The sequence below is a fragment of the Phoenix dactylifera genome, unplaced genomic scaffold (assembly GCF_009389715.1).
Source record: "Phoenix dactylifera cultivar Barhee BC4 unplaced genomic scaffold, palm_55x_up_171113_PBpolish2nd_filt_p 000077F, whole genome shotgun sequence".
NCBI classification, from domain to species: domain Eukaryota; kingdom Viridiplantae; phylum Streptophyta; class Magnoliopsida; order Arecales; family Arecaceae; genus Phoenix; species Phoenix dactylifera.
In genome coordinates this window covers 445,622-463,913 of record NW_024067676.1, presented here as the reverse complement: position 1 = coordinate 463,913, position 18,292 = coordinate 445,622, and the positions used below count along the sequence as shown (strand labels likewise).

Sequence of the window (18,292 nt, the reverse complement as noted above, 5' to 3'; positions counted from 1 at the left end):
TTGATACCAACTAATTTCATAAGGGATTAATGGTTCTAAATAGTACATTATCTCAATCCATTACTTCAGAAGCAAGTAGACGACCGCTCTAGGGTCGGTTTTAAACATAAAAGATCCCTTGTTTTTCTCAACTTTTCTCATTCTTGTTGTCCCTTTTTTATATTTTTGGAAACTCTAATATTTGAAGAAATTCTAATTGGATCTCAAGATGGGCGAGCAGATGCCAGCAGGGCTTGGCATCGATCTTTGAACTAGAGGCTGTGCATTGCTTCACAGAGGAGTGGGACTACAAGTTTTCTATTGACCTGAGGGATGGGATTTATTTGCATCTGCATACTTATGTACGTTGTCAATCATCGAGATGCATTTTCATAGGTTTCATTCATCATGCGTTTGTCTCAGTAATTAGTCCACAAAAATATGCTTTGGCAATTGATGGTGTGCATGGTCGTACCAGTGTATTCCATATTTTAATGCTTGGAGTAGATTTGGGGGACATCCGGTTTGTTTGGGATTTTGGATACGGGTTATCCAGTGGGGTTTTCACATGGTCGATCCGATCCGAGTTCCAAAGCTTTCGCCTTAAAAGTTAAAACCGAAGGCGAGAGCCCCGCTATCCAAGAACTCGGTAGTTATTTTACGAAGTGGCATTTTTTTTTTCCATTCCTTTTCCTCCTTTTCTTTGTCGATCTCGATCTTACGACCCCTCCAAACCTAATTTCCTGGAGTTCCTTCGAATCGTAACCCTAAAATTTTCTCTCGATCTGGAATTCCTCTCCTCGTCTCTCTAAATCCGGATCTTGGGAAGAAACCGCCACCGCCGCCGCCAATGGCGAAGGAATTCGGCGTCCCTCCGGTTGTCTTCCCCTCCTCAACCGGCAACCCTAGCGTCCCCCACCAGCGCCGCGCCCCGGCGGCGCCGCCCTTCCAGGCCCCCCGCCCTGCTGCTTCCTCCTCCGCCGGTGGTCCCTCCAACCCCAGCCTCCCCTTCATGTCATTCGACATCGGCTCCGCCCCCGCCTCCTCCTCCTTCTCCGCCCCCGTCTTCGCCTCCTCCGCCGGCGGCCCCCTCTCCGGCGGCGCCGCTTCCTTCGAGGACGAGCCCCCTCTCCTCGAGGAGCTCGGTATCAACACCCGCCAGATCTGGCGCAAGACCGCCTCCATTCTCAACCCCTTCCGCGTCAAACCCGACCTCCACGAGGACGCCGACCTCTCCGGTCCCTTCCTCTTCCTTATGGCCTTCGGTCTCTTCCAGCTCCTCGCCGGCAAGTTCCACTTCGGTATCATCCTCGGCTGGGTCACTGTCGCCGCCCTCTTCCTCTACGTCGTTTTCAACATGCTCGCCGGCCGCAATGGCAACCTCGATCTCTACCGCTGCCTCAGCCTCCTCGGCTACTGCATGCTCCCCATGGTGATCTTCTCCGCAGTTTCCCTCTTCGTGCCCCACGGCTGCATCGTGATCTTTGTCATGGGGGCTGTCTTTGTGCTCTGGTCTACCAGGGTCTGCACGAGGCTCCTCGTCGAGCTGGCCTCGTGTGGGGACGAGCACCGTGGCCTCATAGCCTACGCCTGCTGGCTTGTCTACATGCTCTTCTCCCTGCTTGTGATATTCTGATTCTTGGTGAGGACTCGTGCAGAAATTTGAGGTTTTCTACTCTACTCTTCTTCTTGTTATTGTTTAGGGTAAAATTATTGTTTTTTAAGTCTTGGACTCTGTACTTGTGAATCCTTTATTAATCATTTGGTTTAGCCTGAAAATGTGGTTCATATTATCAGATTTTCAATGTTCTGGAAATGGATTAGCCTGAATCCTTGATTAGTCATTTGGTTTGACAATGTGAACTGCAGTTATTAGTTGAAATTGTTATTTTTTGTTTTGAAAGTTCTGTAATATGCTTTAGAAACTTTGAGAGCTTAACATGATACCCATAGCTGCCAAAAATCAAAGTAGGGGGATTAGTTTGCACCTTTTTATGTGCTGCTAATTCTATCAGCCCGTTACTGTTTGCCACTATCTGAACTAAAAATGCTTTATGAGCACCTTTCTGTTTTGGGAAAAGAAGAACACACTTCTGATCACTTTCTGTGAATGCTTTTTGTGAATAATTAATAAAAGCTACTTGAGTATTATCTTTATGAGGAACTTTCCCTTTGAAATGGTTGATTATTCCTTAAGATTTCACAGCAATATTTAGTCTCCAAGTTACTAAAGATCTATCATTTAGCTCTGATTCTCCTGGGTAGGAAAGATTAGATTTTTATTCTATCTACAGCCACATTTAAGTTTAGCTTTTGAATGAATAATAAGTCAAGGACTTGCAATGGAGTTTTGGTTTTAGATGCATGTTTTGAATGAATAATATTGTAAAGGATTAGACTAATTCTAACGACTAGACTAAAATAGTCATATGCTTGATTCATGGTTTCTCGATTCTTGTTTGTCACATAAATCATCATGATATCCATTACTATCCGTGAGTGATTTAATCTTTATGTATGATAAAGTTTATTTGCTTATGGTAAAAATTAAGCTCAGGTTTCATGAACTTACCACCTGATTTTGGATTCCACATTGTTGACTTGATGTTATTCTCGTGTGTAGACTGAAGATTTGTGTCATCATGGTCTAATTTGTAGCATATGATTTGAAACACCAGAGGGTATAAGATTACCATTTCCTTCTGAATCTTTAATTACATGGAGCTTTGGTTTGATCGAGCATGTAAATAAAATTCTCATGCTCAAGCAGTTTCATACTTGTTTTGGCTCCTTCACTGTGCTTCCTGATCATGGTTCAGTCTCCTTTTTCTGTATCAGGACTTAGATAACAGTCCTAAACTCCTAATGGCTGGGACTTAATTCTGGAGTTTTGTCACACCCTTCTTATCTCTTATATGCATGGCTGATACAGAATTCATGTACATAGATATGTGTGCATCTCACTATATACACAAATACATATCATATGAATATCAAATTGGGCAAAGATCTGCAAGTGAAGTCATATCAGGATTTGGATCTCAAAGTTCATTATCTGCTAAAGTGCTGCTTTAATTTGCATTTGCATCCATATAGATGAACCCCCTTTTTTCATAGGTATATGATTTTCTTTGTATCACTTGTTTGAGCCAAATATAGTCCAAGTGAATTGTTATCATTCATTATTCAAAGAAGTCCCAAGTTCGGTATGGAGAAAATTTTATCTTGTTCTTTCAATTATTGGTACCTCAGTAATAAGACAACAGTGAGATTAACAACTCGCAAGCCTACAATTTCACTAAATTGTTTCGGTTAATTATTAGCTTGCAACAATTAGTTGTCTTACAATGAAATTCACAGTCATCATATACCTTAAAACAATGTCCTTTTGTCCTTGATCTTGAGCATAGTGATCTCCAGTGCGTTTCAGATTGTCATAGTGAATTATGTTGTATTGCAGCACAACAAGATGGTCAGTATGCGGGCCTAGTCTTTTACTAAGATGCTTAGCAAAGATCACCAGTAGTATTGGGGTTGGATATTATATTGCAAAATTAAATTAACTCTATGACGAGTAAATGAAAAAGCAGTTTACAGCTATTTTGCTGCAAATAGATTGCAGAATTTACAGTGGCTTTACGGTTATTTCATCATTCTATATAAAAGATTCTTTATTTGTAGATATGTTAGAAAATTCTCTGTAAAATGGTTATCTAGAGAATGTTAATAGAAGGAAACTTACGACCAAGGTCTGCCGTACTGGATCCGGTAGGCGTACCGGTCGCCAACCGGACCGGTACGGTTCCTGTTCTTATCGGAACTGGGTGGTACGAACCGGCTAGCTTTTCTCCGCCGGAGCTGGGGAAGAAGAAGAGAAAGAGAGAGAGCGCGGGAAAGAGAGGGAGAGAGGAGACTTATGGCCGCCATCGGAGAACTGCGGAGGGGCGGCGGAGGCTGGGGGGTGGGGGAACCCGCGGGAGCACGGCGGCCGAGGCCGCACCGGCCGTGCCCCGCGGGTTCCCCCGCCCTCTGTCGGGCTCCCCCCACCCCCCCCTCCGCCGCCCCTCTGTGGCTCTCCGATGGCGGCCATGGGTCTCCTCCCTCCCTCTCTTCCCCACGCTCTCTTTTCTTCTCTTCATCTTCTTCGTCTCCAGCACAGAACCGGCCCGTACCGATTTTCACGAGCGTACCAGTAGCTGGCCGGACCGTTTCGTACTGGCCCGTACCATCGGCATACCATGCTTACGGCATTTGTTTTATTTTGTCCCTTTGTGGAATGAGTTGCTGATATATGTTTGTTCTTATTAGTCCATCTTTGTAGCTGTCTGTGTTGGTCATTCTCCACTCAAGATGGTAGATGATCACCTTGAGATTTTTGCTTGATGAATGACTTGTGGATCTATGACGGAACCTGCTTTCTTTGTTTTTGAAAAGGTTGATGTTTATATACCTAAAAAAGGGTTGATGTTAGCCGTATGTAGGCTCATTACTTTTGTGAATTTCTTTCATATTTCTTTTATATTCAACCATCCTTCATCCAACTCTGACTGTGACTGCCTGAGCAACTTCTTACTGTATATTGTAAAACTGAATGTTCTTTCTACCCTTTTGGCTGCAGTTCACATTCAGAGCTTTTTTTTTCATGGAGCATTGAGTGAAAGATTACTGCTTTGTATGAGACATTGAGGGATGTCTTCAGACCTTTGCCAAGCTCATGCTTGTCACCCTGAGGTCCGCATGCGCCTCTCCAAGGATTTGAATCCATTTTATTCCTTGTATTCTATGCTTGGGAATTTTCTTGGTGATGAGATAATATTGATCACTATTGTTTGCCATATATAAACCAGTCCTAGGTTGACCAAAGAATTTGAGTCTGAAAAGAAGGAATATTTTTGAAAGATTGAGGAAAGAAAATGTTGAAGCCCGGAGGGTGGAGCGGCAACTGGAAAATTGCCTAATCTTGTTAGTTGCTATAGCTGAATAGTTTCTATCAGTCTACTTTCCTTCTTGTTGGTTATGTTTACCAAACCCTATTAGAATATGGGATTCTTTCGTTCTTGCATACCGGTTATTACATGAACACCATCACGCTGGCTTCTTTTAGCAGTTCTTCAAATTGAATAACTTGGGTTTGTTATGTGCACATATACAGGTGTCGAATCATCATCAGTGCAGCTCCAATGTTCACATTCTCAAAATTGTGCTTGAGGATGATAATCCTTGATGCCCCTATAATTTTTCTGAACTTGGATCATCTTACTTTATTGTTACATGCTGCCCATATTAGGTCATGAATTTGCTTTCTAGTGTTTTTTCTTTGACGGTGTGTTAAAAAAGGATCAGGTTTGAGGTACATTTTATGTAACTTTTATAGAGTTATATTGTTTTTGAATTGGACGGTGAAGGTTCTACATCAATGATCCAAACTGTTATATAAAATTTACTGTATTTAAACTGCTTACAAACAAAAAATTATGTAATTTAGAAACTCTTAGTCTATGGGCAAAAATTGGATAGTTTAAATACTATAAAATATTATATGTTTTTTTGCTCACTTATTTTATGGGCTAGAGGTTTTCAAATTTTATGATCTTTGGTATGTAAATAGTTGATAATTGGTACATCACATCTAATAGTTTGGAAACAGCTTGGAACATCAATGCGGTATCTCTGTTATCCTAAGAAAAAGTGTAGCTCTAGGTGCTGTTAGATCCTAACCTATTCAAAAATAAGGATAACAATTTATGAGCCAAACCGTCCAGCTGAATCACAATTGATTTGAGATAAACATAAATAATCCAGGTTGCAAAAGGGTTGACCTGATTTGAACTTTATTAAATGGATAGGATTAAGGTTTAGAATTCTAACCTGTTTTATCTATTTTGACCTTGTTTAGTCAACACAATCATGACCAATTGCTTGTTTAATCTATTTAAATCAATTAAAAGAACAAAAATTATATGGAGCGTATGCTAGAGAAGATCGTCTAGGATCTCTTATTTTTTGGCATGTAACCTTTAGTATGGATTTTGAAGGGGCAACTAAAGAGGCAAGATGGGAAGAAACTTTTCCAGCTGAGTCCCTCCTGTCTTCATTTTTTCTATAAAAAAATATATGAATCCATCCATCCTGTAGTTCTCTTATCTCTTTTCTTTCTCCTCCTGAATCTCTCTCTCGATCTTTTTTCTTTATCTCTTTCATACATATACTTATGTTTGCCACGCCGTCATCCATGGGGCCGGCTGAGAAAATCTGAGGCTTCTCTTTTGCTCATATAGCGTTTAGGACCATGTAGGTTTCCTAAGAGCCTTCACCTTCTGGCTTTCTCAAGATGAATTTCGACGACAGTGTTGGCAAGAAAGGGTGCACTGGGGGTGTGGGCTTCGACATCAGAGACCATGATACTCGTCTGACAGCGCCACAGCGGTTGGGGGTTGGCAGATCTTCGACACATCTGTGGTCAGTGCTGAACTTAGGGCGGCTGGGAGGGAATTATCTATGTGAGGTGGGTGCTGGGTATGGACCGCATTCTGCTCAAGAAAAATTTGACCACGGTAATAGAGTGGATTTGGGGTTGAGGGCTCGACGTGGGTTCCAGCCTATTGCTATGTGATGTTCGCAGACTCTTAGACGAGGATGGTCTCTCGTGAACCACACATATCTACAGGAAGGCGAACAGCGCGGCTGACTGAGTGCCTTTATTCGCGGCCCACCATTCTGGAGGCTTCACCTAGAGTGACCAAGTGTCGGTGCCTCACTCTTTGTGTTATCTTCTCTTTTCTGATTTTGTTGGCTGCACCCACGCCCAGCATGTGTGAACTGCCGTTGTACCAAAAAAAAAAGAAAAAGAATTAGTGACAAGGGTCAAGTGATACATACCAATACTATATTGTAGAAACTCTATATGGATTTGTATGATAGTGTGTATTTAGTGACGTGATGATTGATTTGCTAGGTATGTATCGGCTGGCCATGGACTGTATATTAATAAATATCATGGTCTAAAAACTATATTGATTTGCCTAGAGGTATGTATTGCATCGCTGCTTTTGTATGTATCAAAGAGAAGTTTATGGCAAGCACCAGAAAGTTGTTAAGTGTGTATTGGCTTTATATAAACTATGTTTCATGGAATTTCAAGTTTTGTATTCGAGAAGGAACATATAATTTTTGGAATCCATAAAATACTTTATAGTAAATTATAAAAGCCCCATGGGGTTTACGTTTATTACATTTATACTTACTAACTTATAAAACCTATATTTACACCCAATTAAATTAACGATGTTAGTAAATCCGTTTACCTCATAAAAAGTCAAAATTGTTAATGTGTGACGAGTAAATTACAAATAGTCCTTAAGATTAGGCATAAATTATACTTACATCCAAAAATTTGAAAAATCTATGCTTATCTCTTTGAGATTTGTTTTTATCCAACATTTTAACCTATAATTTAACAAAATATTAATTAAACCATTAACTTAAATGGGACTAATTATCACGTCAGAAAAAATTTAGAAAATGACCAAACTAGCCTTAAGTGATATAACATCAATCCAAGAAGGAGAATAGTCGTGAGGCATCATAGGTCTGAGCTTAATCTTGATGAACTATCACAAAAGAATCATGTGCTAAGAAAAAAGTAATCTAGATCTCTCAAGCAAGTAGATGCCTCTAAAATTTTCTGCTGCAGAGAACTAAAATCAAGAGTTTTGTCGCTTGAGCTAGCCTATCCATGGTCTAAGCTAAGCTATTGAATCGCAACTAATGCATCCTCCAAAAAGAAGAGTTTTCGTGCACGTACTGATTTGGACCCTTTTGATGATAGGCTGCCAGAACTATTTTAGCTCCATATGTAGATATAGTAATTCTCATTTATAGCAATAATGTTAAGAAATCATATCTACAATATTGAATAAATAGAATTCAAAACTAGCAAATAATATACCGGTATCTCTGATCTCTATGATGTGGTGGGCGGGGAAGCGAGAACAAAATATGATCAGAAAGGATAGAGGCTAGTCGGGAAGGATGCTTGTCGTTAGATGTCGGTTGGAAAAGATGCTCGTCGTTGGTCACTCGTCGAGAAGGGACGCTTGTGGTAGGGTAGTGAAGCAAAAAGTAACTCCTTGCCGCTTGATCTCGAAGAGAAGAAGACTTTTAAAAATGTAATACTTCGAAGTGTTATGGAGTCGAAAATGTGAAAGAGGAGTCTTATTTTTTTATAAAGTTAATTTTGACCTTTACAATAGATAAACAGTTTCACTAATGTTGTCAATTCAAATGGATGTAAATGTAGGTTTTTACAAAATATTGGGTTTAAGTGTAGTAAACATAAATCTTATGAAGGTTTTTGTAAGGTTATTTTGGTCATTTTTAAAATTTTTCCTCACGTGATATTTGGGACCCATTAAAAGTTAACAATTCGTCTAATATTATGTTAAGTTATGGATAAGTATTGGATAAAAATAAACCTCATGGGATAAGTGTAGATTTTTCATACTATTGGGTGTAAGTGTAATTTACCTCTAATCTCATGAGGATTTTTTTTTTTTTTGTGGAAAGGAAAGAGGAAAAAGAAGTAAAGAAATAGAGATGCCTGTGTTTTTTTTGGAAATAATGGGATGCCATTAGCAAGAGGAGTTTCCTCTCATCTTGCCTCTTTTAATTACCAATTCAAGATTCATGCTAGTAGTTTTGTTTACCTAGCACACACACTAATTTAATCTGTTTAATTTTTTTTAGACTGATTTGACATATTTATTAACCAAGTTACATTGGTTGGTTTGAGATATATATATTTGGAATGGATACGCATTTGATAAAGAGATCGGGTTTAGTTTTGAATTTTTGATTTATTAAATAAAAAAATTGAGTTCAAGATGACAAAGTTTTGATCTCATCTGTATCAGCTTATACCCCATTTGCCAATTTTACTTAGCACCTTCAAAAGTCTCAACTAGATATCTTTTGAGCCCTCTTGAGCCATGCCATGAGCTTTGGGTAATTTTATGTAAATCCAAGCGGCAATTCCAGACTCCTATTCTCTTATAAGCTTTAGTTTTACGTGACACATTCAATGCACGAGAGAGAAAATTACGTCTTAGGTGCGTTGAATAATATTGGAATTTGTGTTTCTGGCCGATGGCAGCAGAAAGAAATGGGCAACTTTTATCTTATTTTGATTATGGAAACATTATTACCATGGTAAATATATGCATAGATTGGGTCATAGAGATGTCTCTCTCTTTCTCTTGATTAGGAGGGGCTAATTCCCATCTTTCTATCCTATGCTCATTCCATCTCTCGTGACATAACTCCATTTGGAATGCAATCCCCGGTTCTCTCGCTGCAAAAGTCTTAATCCTCAATTTTTCTCATGTTAATAAAAATCTAAAAAGGCCAAATATACGCAAGCTTCCACTTGCATAAGGAGATGCTATTTTTGTATTTTAAATTTTTAGTCTCTAAATTAAAATGAAGCAACCTTACAGCTGCGCTCAAAAGCTTACCTTCTAATATTTCTCCTATTAATGAGATCATATTTATCCATTAAATTCTCTTTTTGCTTATATCGATCAATTACAATTTTATAGAACTAAATCTTAAGATACCTGCAATTTTGATATTTTTTTTGTTGGAGAGTGAATGCCAATTTCATTCTAGCATTCTAAAAAAGTGTCATAATGTGACCATCAACTCAATCCTCTAGGTTAGAATGCTACAGACCCTTCTTGGACTCCATGCAAACCTATTAACTTTTGATGTCAGCTATGGGTCTCAAGATATACTCCTGTAAAGTTTTAGGTCTAGGTCCAAGTGGAGTAGAAACATGCTTAGATATGATCTAGACCTAACCAAACTTACTGATTCACTTGATACATGTCAAATATCCCATAGATTGTATAATTTCATTATCAGTTTTGCCCCTACTTTTTCACATATGACCTATTAAATAAAAAGACAATGACCTGACCCATATGGATTTGTATTCAACCCTTAAGATTCCTTAGGTTTTACGGTTCATACATACATAAACTCGGACTTGATTTGATTAATGGAAGGGTCAGATCTTGGTCAAAATTTAGATTGGATTCCCCTAATAGGTCCCCAACCTAACTCGACAGCACACCTCTCTGGAGCTGTTGCTTGGGTAGGTTCAATTACGCTAAGAATTAATCTTAATCCAAACGAATCTCTATATGTCCCAATGCTAGCCCGACGATCTCTATCTTAAGCTCTTGAGTTGTATCAAATTAATTGGGTTACCTAAGACTATATACACATTTTTTAATCAAAAAAATATCTCAGATAATTTTCCTAAGACTAGCATAAGGGTAGTTCACATCTTATTTAAATGCACTCGAAGAAATCTATAATTCAATAGGGTTAAAGATATAATAATAAAATAGACAAATATTTCATAAGAATATTTAAATAAAGGGGCTTTTTTGCATGAATACTCTCCTAAATATCAAATTTTGTATTAATACCCTTCCAAAATTGATATCTACATGTATACCCTCGTAAAATGTTTGTTTTGCTATTTTACCTTTTTTTATCTTTATTTTTGCATATGTACCCATATATTTTAACGGCGTTAAAAATTAACGGTTTCAAATTAAAATGATTAAAATACTCTTAATGGGTAGATGTGTAAAAAAAAAATATTTATAAGAGATCTTGGAGATTGTGTAATGCTTACTCTCAAACTATTCGTTTATACAGTAGTGATATTCTTTGTTTCTCTCTTCATTTTCGGATTTTTATCACTCATAGAATGGCAGAGGCAAATAGAGCTTTTGCACATTTTCGTTAATCCATGAACAGGATCGATCGGTCATGTCATATAGGCCCGAGTCAGACATCAAATTGCTTCGATTTGAATTATTCGGGGCCCCTTTTTTTTGCTGTAACTACTTGAGCCGGATGAGAGGAAACCTTCACGTCCGATTTTAAAGGGGGAAATCCAATCCTATAGGAACCTATCTCGATATCCATATTCTATTACTAATTTTTTTGGATCTTGAATCCCATTGTACTTATCCCTTTTCAAAAATTAATCCCTATTGATCGCAATGGAGGACAAAAAAATAATTTCAAAAAATTATTTTATTTTTAATTAAAATAAATATGGTTTTTATTAATGGAGTTAGAAGAACCGTTATATTAGGAGCATTTATGCAGAAACAGTATTTTATGAGGGTATAGAAATAAATATAAAATTTAAGAAAGTATTCATACAAATTTAAATTTTAGAAAGATATTTATGCAAAACACCTTTAAATAAATTGATTTATTGGGTTAGGCCAGAAAAATTCAAGTTGGGTTTGTTTCAATCTGATCCGATTTGGGTTCGGGTTGGGTTTACATGTTCAACACTAAGGTAATTCAACTTTGAGATTAGTTGGGTTGGGAATTTTGAGACTAAAACGTGTCCCAATTTCTTGGAACCACGGCCCAACTCAAGTCGCATCCGGCCGTCCCCCTTCAGGCTTTCATCGAGCGCAATGGCGTGGTATATATCACTTTTGAAAAAGCTTTGTTTTTACAACAAAAGAAAGGCTTACAAGGGCTTGCTCCTCTCTCTCTCTCTCTCCTCGCTTGCTCGGGTTCGCACGGATCCTAAGAATTCTTCGCTTTCTTCTTTGTTTCTCTTTCGATTTGCCAGAGAGGGCAGTAGAGGAGCGAGAAATGGAGGTTCCCAAGGATCAGATGACCACCCTTCTCGACAACGGCCTCTACGACTCGGCCCAGTTGCTGGTATCTACCCCTTCCAAATACCTTTCTTGAATTGTGTAAATCGACAACGAACATCAAGATTGCTTCTTTTTTTTTTAATTCAATACGATATCCTTCTGATTCGGTTTTGATTAGGATTTCTCCGTTTAATTTTCTCTTCCGTGTCAGTTGTTACTCAAATGGGCTCGAAATGCAGGTAGCAAGGATTTAATTTTAGAAACTGGTGGTTCTTATATTGTTATTTCAATGATGATAGTGAAAATGCGCCCTTGTTTCCTTCAGTTTGCTTGATGTTTTTTGGATGATAGTGATGTTGGCAAGAATGACTTTTGTTTCGGATCTTTCTCAATTTTTAGCTACACATGATCATATTGCCTGGTTGGTTCTTGTTTGCTTCATGGTCGATTGTTGAATTTGAGTACCTCTTCTAATGTTTTTATATTTTGTGGACCTTCTTATTCTAAATAAATTCTCGTTCTACTGATATTCAACTTTCAATAGTCATTTCTTTTTCATCACATCTGCTAATATTCTACTAATGTGTTCCAAGGGAACTTCTCCTAAACTTGAATGTTTCATGTGAATATGATAATTATTGAAAGTTTCCTGCATTTAGATCATGAAAAATTGCCATCACGTCTGGTTCTGAAAGGAAAATGGTTATTTTTAATTCAAGTACATGATCCGGTTAATTTAAGAGAAAAAATCCCTGAACCATTGCATTGGGGAATTCAACTCAAAGAAACTTGCGGCTGTGACTTTTCACTGCTTGGAATTCCACATGCTCTTCAAAAGTAGTGCATACACTTGTCATTGCTCCCGTATGTCACTACAACATTTTAAGTACTCATATATCAGATGCTTTTCTTGTAAGTATCCACTGAATATAAATTGTTGTGGTACCCTGTCATGGGTTTAAATACCCACATGTTGGCCTTCGTTGTCACTCCATTTTTTTTTGTTGATTGCATAAGTAAATCCTGTCAATCATTGGAACTCCCTTACATGGAGTCTAATAGGTTTAATAAAATTGTTGTTACATGTTTTAATCTTTGTTCGACTATCCCCTTAAAGCTTCATAATATGACACAGCTTTGTTACCACATGTTATAAAATGTAATTGGTATTATGTAATTCTTGTGGGCTTTATTGGGAAGTAGAGAAGTAGAAAGGAAAGGAGAGAGGAAGAGGAGTGGTATGGGAAAAGGAGAGGAAAGAGGGGGGGGGGGGGTGTAAAAAATGGAGTAATGGAGAGAACCATAGGGAGAACAGAGAGGGGATGTGAAAAAGGGAGTAATGCAGAGGACACACAAAAAATGGCCGAGTAATGGGTGAACCATAGAAAGAAAAGGGAGGGATTGTAGAAAGGGAGTAATGCAGAGAACCATGCAAAAGATTGCCCAGATCCATGCGATTTCCTTTTGTTTCATCAGAAGTTGCTGGTACAAAGGAATTTCTTCTTGCCTCTTCGACTAGTGGGCCTGCTTCCTGTTCCACCAGTGTCGCTTTTCCATTTTATTGGCCTGGGTCCTATTCTAATAAGGCAGTGCTTTTGTAATTCCTATTTGGCCTGGACATAGCTGGGCAAGAAGGTCTATATGTTGGATGGCTCACCTGCTGTACCAGTGGTTTCCTTGGGCATTTTGCCTAGTCAGGTTTTTGGATATTTTTGAAACAACAAAATGATGACCGCTATAACAACTCTTATTGACCATTTTGACAGGAAAGTAGGAAACTACATTTATTAACATCAGAATAATCGATTGTAACAATATTATCGGATGATAATTTTGTTTTTTTTTTTTCGGATTATAACTTCCAAGTAATTATAGTAATATTAACATAAGTAATAATGTTATTCTGTGAATAGTTAATGGGGCAAACTGCATTTGTTAACAGAACATTAAACTGCAAAAGGTTACAATTCAAACCACCCCTATATTTTTCTATATCAATAGGAGCCTTGAAAATTGTTACAATATCCATTACCACATGAGAACAGCCATTATTTAAGTTGTGACTCGTTTCTCTGCTATTTCTAATGAGTATATTATCTTAGACTTATCCTTAAAAATAGTTTTGGAAAACAAGGATATAAAGAATCAACAGAAAAAATTTGTAAACTGCAAAACCCATTTTTGTGTTTCTATTTGACCACTTGACCTTAATTTCCTATTGTTGCTATATAATGGTCGTGGAGCTAAACCACATCAGTTATTGTAATGTTATTATGAATCATTTTTTGATAAGAAATGCAGTGTTTATATTTATATAATAACTTTATTACCAAATGCTAGCTGTATAACAGCATAGCCCAAAACAATCATCCACTGCTACAACATTATTTTAAGCCTATTTGGCTTAAAAAATATGTTTTTGTATCCTTTATTACTATGCCATGGCAATTACTGTAAGCCTTTTATTGAAAAATAGTGAGCAATAACAGCAAAATAATGACATTTATTAAATATAGAAAGATTAGTCAAATATATATTTGTGAGCAAAATAGCATATTTCATATTTAAACAATAACATCATAGACATAATGGTAGGATATCAATGCCTATCAATGGCCAAAAGTATACCGACCTTTATGTTATCTGGTCTTAACAAATTATTTATGATATGACATCATTCTTCAAAAATGAAGTTTGTGCATTCGATTCCTTATGAGGTAGTTTTTGGAAATTATTAATCATTGCATTAATATAGGCGCACAATTAGTGTTGGATTCGAGGCACAATTTGAGCGATTGGTCAAGTGCAATTGTGATTTAGTCGAACTTTGGTAGCAGGAATCTTCTACCTAGGGTAATCTACCTGCTTCAGAAACTCCTTGGGATCTTGAATCTGCACCTGGTTTTTAAGTGCTTCCTTAAAGTGTTCTTAGAATACTTGTTTCCTCATACTTGCATTTGTACCACTTTCATTCTCTTGGAGTCATAGACAAGTCAAGTGGCACATTTTAGGTGAAATGGATGTTGTTTATGGTTCCATCGGAGGCACATTTTGATAGCAGAGTCCGACATAGCTATGACAAAGTTGAACATAGCCCAAGTGGCTTAGATGAACGTAGTATGTGAAGAGTCAGGATACATGAGTGCTAAACAACATTAGTTGCTTCACCATAAAATGATTATGTTGTTGGTTTGAGTTGTCTTGTGGTTAAGCTAGATTTGTACATTAATGTTGGTAAACACCTTATACATTGCAATATGTGGTTATTCTTGTGTAGATAGCATACTACAACTTAGATTAGGTTGTACAACTTAAGGAATTGATGTAGAAAATGGCAACTATGGGTTAAGAGAGGTTGCCATTAACAAGTCTCATTTTATTTTTTCTTGTTGAAATGAATCTCACTTTTGCTCATCTGTCTAAATGATGAAAATCATGGTTTGCCGAACCGGACTGTACCGGCCGGTTCGCCCCGGTACGAACCAGTCTGGTCTGGAACCAGTACCCGGACAGCGTGAAAACCGGTTCCAGTTATTTTCGGACCGATCCCAGCCAGTTTGCACTGGTACATATTTTTTTTTTTTGCAGTGGGAAAGCGCGTGGCACTTTCGGCCATGCGCTCCTCGAGCAGAACACCCCATGCGCGGGGCAGAGCGCCCCTCGCGCGGAGCAGAGCGCCCACGCACGAGCGCGTGATTCCCCGCCCCACGCGGTTCTGCGTGCGGTTCCCCACACGGTTCCCCACGCTGTGAACTGCCATGTGAGTGATTCCCCCGCAAGCGCGGGGCAGCGCACGCGGGCACGCGATTCCCCGCCCCGCGCGGTTCCTCGCGCTGTGAACCGCCGCACGGGCGATTCACCAGCCCGTGCGGGGCAGCACGCTCGTGCGCCCACGCGCTCAGGCGGGCTCATTAATGCCACAGAGTGACATTTAATGCCACTTTGTGGCATTTATCCCGCACGTCCGCGCGCAGACGTGAAAACCAGAACATAAAAAAAAAACACGCCTACCAGTTCGGGTACGAACCGAATTGTACCGGTCCGGTAGGCGACCAATATGCCTACCGGTACCGGTACGGCAGAACTTAATGAAAACTATTAGTTTGGAAAGACTTCTCTTCTTAACCCTTGAATTTCAATCAAAGCATTAGTAATGGGTTCTTTTGAATCATGTTTTGTCGTATGGGAATTCGATAGGAGCTTCAATTGATATGGGTCTTTCACAAGTATCTTTATTTCTCCACCTTTTATGTCTATTTCTATAAACATTTTGTAATAAACCCATGTATCTCATATTATAAGGATTTGGAGCATATGTCCAAAATTTTCTCCTCAATTTTATCAAATCTATTACATTTATATAATGAAAATTATTGATATTTGAAAAATCAAAACCTCTCAATCCGTATCCACCCACGATCATTTCGGGTCACCCTTATTTGACCTTAACTTATTTTATTTTGTAAGACTCAATCCCCACTAAACCTAACTTAATGATATTTGAAAAATCAAAACCTCTCAATCCGTATCCACCCACAATCATATTAGGTCACCCTTATTTGACCCTAACTTATTTTATTTTGTAAGACTCAATCCCCACTAACCTATCAAATCCAATCCTTATAATTCTTATTGGCTAATTTCCAAAATGATTTATATAACTAGTATTTAGAAAAAGACCAACCACTCAAAATTCTTATCCAATGTTATGATTCAACCAAGCCTAAATCTTTTCAACCAAAGAAAGCTAAACAGAGCCGAAATGACCGGTTCAGCTTGAACCGAGCAGACCCGATCTCCGACCAGGTCGGTTCAGCAGTAGAAAACGGTTCCGGCCCCTAAGGGGCCGAAATCTAATTGGCTCTGGCTGAAATCGGACGGAACCGACCAAAATCGGACGGAACCAAACGGTTCCGTTCGGTTCGACTCGGTTCGAATCGATACCGACCCATACCGGATGCTGACCGGTACGGGTCTCGATACCGGTTCGGCTAACCTTATTTTTAACCCAAATAGAACTCTGCCATCATGAGCCTAGGTTAGGTCAGGTTTTTGGGTTAGTTTAATTTATGCCACCCCTAAGAGATTGGATCCTGGAACACATCTAGACTCTAGGTCTCTCCAGAGCAGGTAACCAGATGGCTTGGCATCTCGGAATACCAATTTTTTGATTTAGTTTGGTTTTTCCCCTTTTTGTCCTTGTTTTTGATGGTTGTTCTAGTCCTTCTTGATATCATGCTGTACCATATGGATCCTGTCTGTGATTGAGATGGGCTTCAATGCTGGGATTTAAACCCTTGATTGTTGGAGTATTGCTCCTTTTAAAGAATCAAGGTTGACATTGGTTCTGGTCCTTGGTGCTAACCTTGGCTCTGCAGAGTTGACCGTGATTCTTTAAGGTTGTCCATGAGTTTTTTTAGCATTCTTATTATTATCTGTTTTTTATATTTGACATCTTTCTTCTACATATTATTTTTGTTCTCTTATTTTCCATAACTAAGCATGTTCAATCATGTGCCACCTTACTAATCACTAATAAAGGTATGAGGCTAAACTGACAAAATACTGTAATATCATTAATGTTTTACATAAGTTGTTGCAATGTTAAAGTCATTGACAAACTCTCTGAACATCCACCAGAAGGATGTATGATGGCCAATCAGTGTATATATAATGTATTAGGATAAGATTCTTTTAGTTATTTCCTGCAGACTGCAGTTACATGTTAAATAATTGTTTGGTTTTTACCAAAATGTATACTGTTGATGAGCTATTAATCTAAGTGCGAACTTCATGATGAATTTTGACAGGGATGCTTTCTTGTATCCTCAGCTATTACAAATATTGAGGCCAATCCCTATATGAAGGTTGAAAACTTGGTAAGCTTTATAGGTCTAATATAGCTAACTGTGTATATACTTTCTTTCAAATGGTTTGCAGTTTGACCTTTCTTTCTATGTAATATTCTTTCGCTTGAAGAGCATTTGTTTTCATTTATTTATGCACACAGAGACACGTACATATACACATACAATACACACACACAAATATATAGATATAGATATAGATGTAGATATGGATATAGATATAGATACTCATACTCATATATATATATATATATATATATATATATTCATATATACATACATACGTATACATGTGCATGTGCATATGCATATGCTTATAACTAGGCAGCTAAAATGAACATTAGGGCGTGGTCTTACATAAAATATAGGTAGGTAGAACCAAAAAAGGTTATCTGTTGGGAGGGTTTAATCAACTTATCTGTGAATTTAATTTGAGCAGGATATTCCCTTTGAAAGCATTCTAGAACTAGAACTCCTAAATGGAGGTGGCGGTGCATGTGCTTGCGTGCCAGTGAGGAATAAGCACAAAAAAGTTTAGGTCTGAGCAAGGTTCGCGGTACCGATCGTACCGACGTACCGGTCGGCTCCGGTATCGGTACGGTACCGTTGCCGAACCGAGCCGAACCGATACCGTACCGATAGGGTACATTCAGCGACCCCATCGTCGTTTTTTTTTTTGGAGTTTTTTGGATGTTTTCATGTTTAGGTTTAAGGTTAAAAGTAGATGATGCAACTTATTACTTCCAA

The 18,292-nt window shown here is 38.4% G+C and overlaps 2 protein-coding genes across 7 annotated transcripts in view; both read left to right on the top strand.

Moving 5' to 3' along the window:
• The first annotated feature begins 504 nt into the window (after window positions 1-504).
• On the top strand, window positions 505-5,396 carry LOC103717817 (protein YIPF5 homolog). Of its 3 annotated transcripts, none has more exons than XM_039116274.1 (2): window positions 505-1,621; window positions 5,132-5,396. In XM_039116274.1, exon 1 carries the CDS (start codon window positions 830-832, stop codon window positions 1,613-1,615), a length of 786 nt encoding a protein of 261 aa, XP_038972202.1. In that variant the 5' UTR covers window positions 505-829; the 3' UTR covers window positions 1,616-1,621; window positions 5,132-5,396. The 3 variants fall into 3 exon arrangements, with proteins under 3 accessions (XP_038972202.1, XP_008804565.1, XP_008804567.1); XM_008806343.4 differs by lacking the exon at window positions 5,132-5,396 and adding an exon at window positions 4,598-5,122 and having other exon boundaries at window positions 509-1,646; XM_008806345.4 differs by lacking the exon at window positions 5,132-5,396 and adding an exon at window positions 4,598-5,122 and having other exon boundaries at window positions 511-1,621.
• Window positions 5,397-11,529: 6,133 nt separating this feature from the next.
• The window catches only part of LOC103717818 (anaphase-promoting complex subunit 7), a 38,152-nt gene continuing 31,389 nt past the window's right edge, over window positions 11,530-18,292 (top strand). For all 4 annotated transcript variants that reach the window (XM_008806349.3, XM_039116272.1, XM_039116271.1 and 1 more), the window contains exons 1-2: window positions 11,530-11,742; window positions 17,489-17,557. In XM_008806349.3, coding sequence (XP_008804571.2) covers window positions 11,674-11,742; window positions 17,489-17,557 — 138 coding nt within the window. In that variant the 5' untranslated portion in view covers window positions 11,530-11,673. The remainder of the gene's footprint in view (window positions 11,743-17,488; window positions 17,558-18,292) is intronic.

Excerpts from the sequence above, each read along its gene's own strand:
- LOC103717817 (XM_039116274.1), top strand. The coding sequence starts at position 830 with ATGGCGAAGGAATTCGGCGTCCCTCCGGTTGTCTTCCCCTCCTCAACC.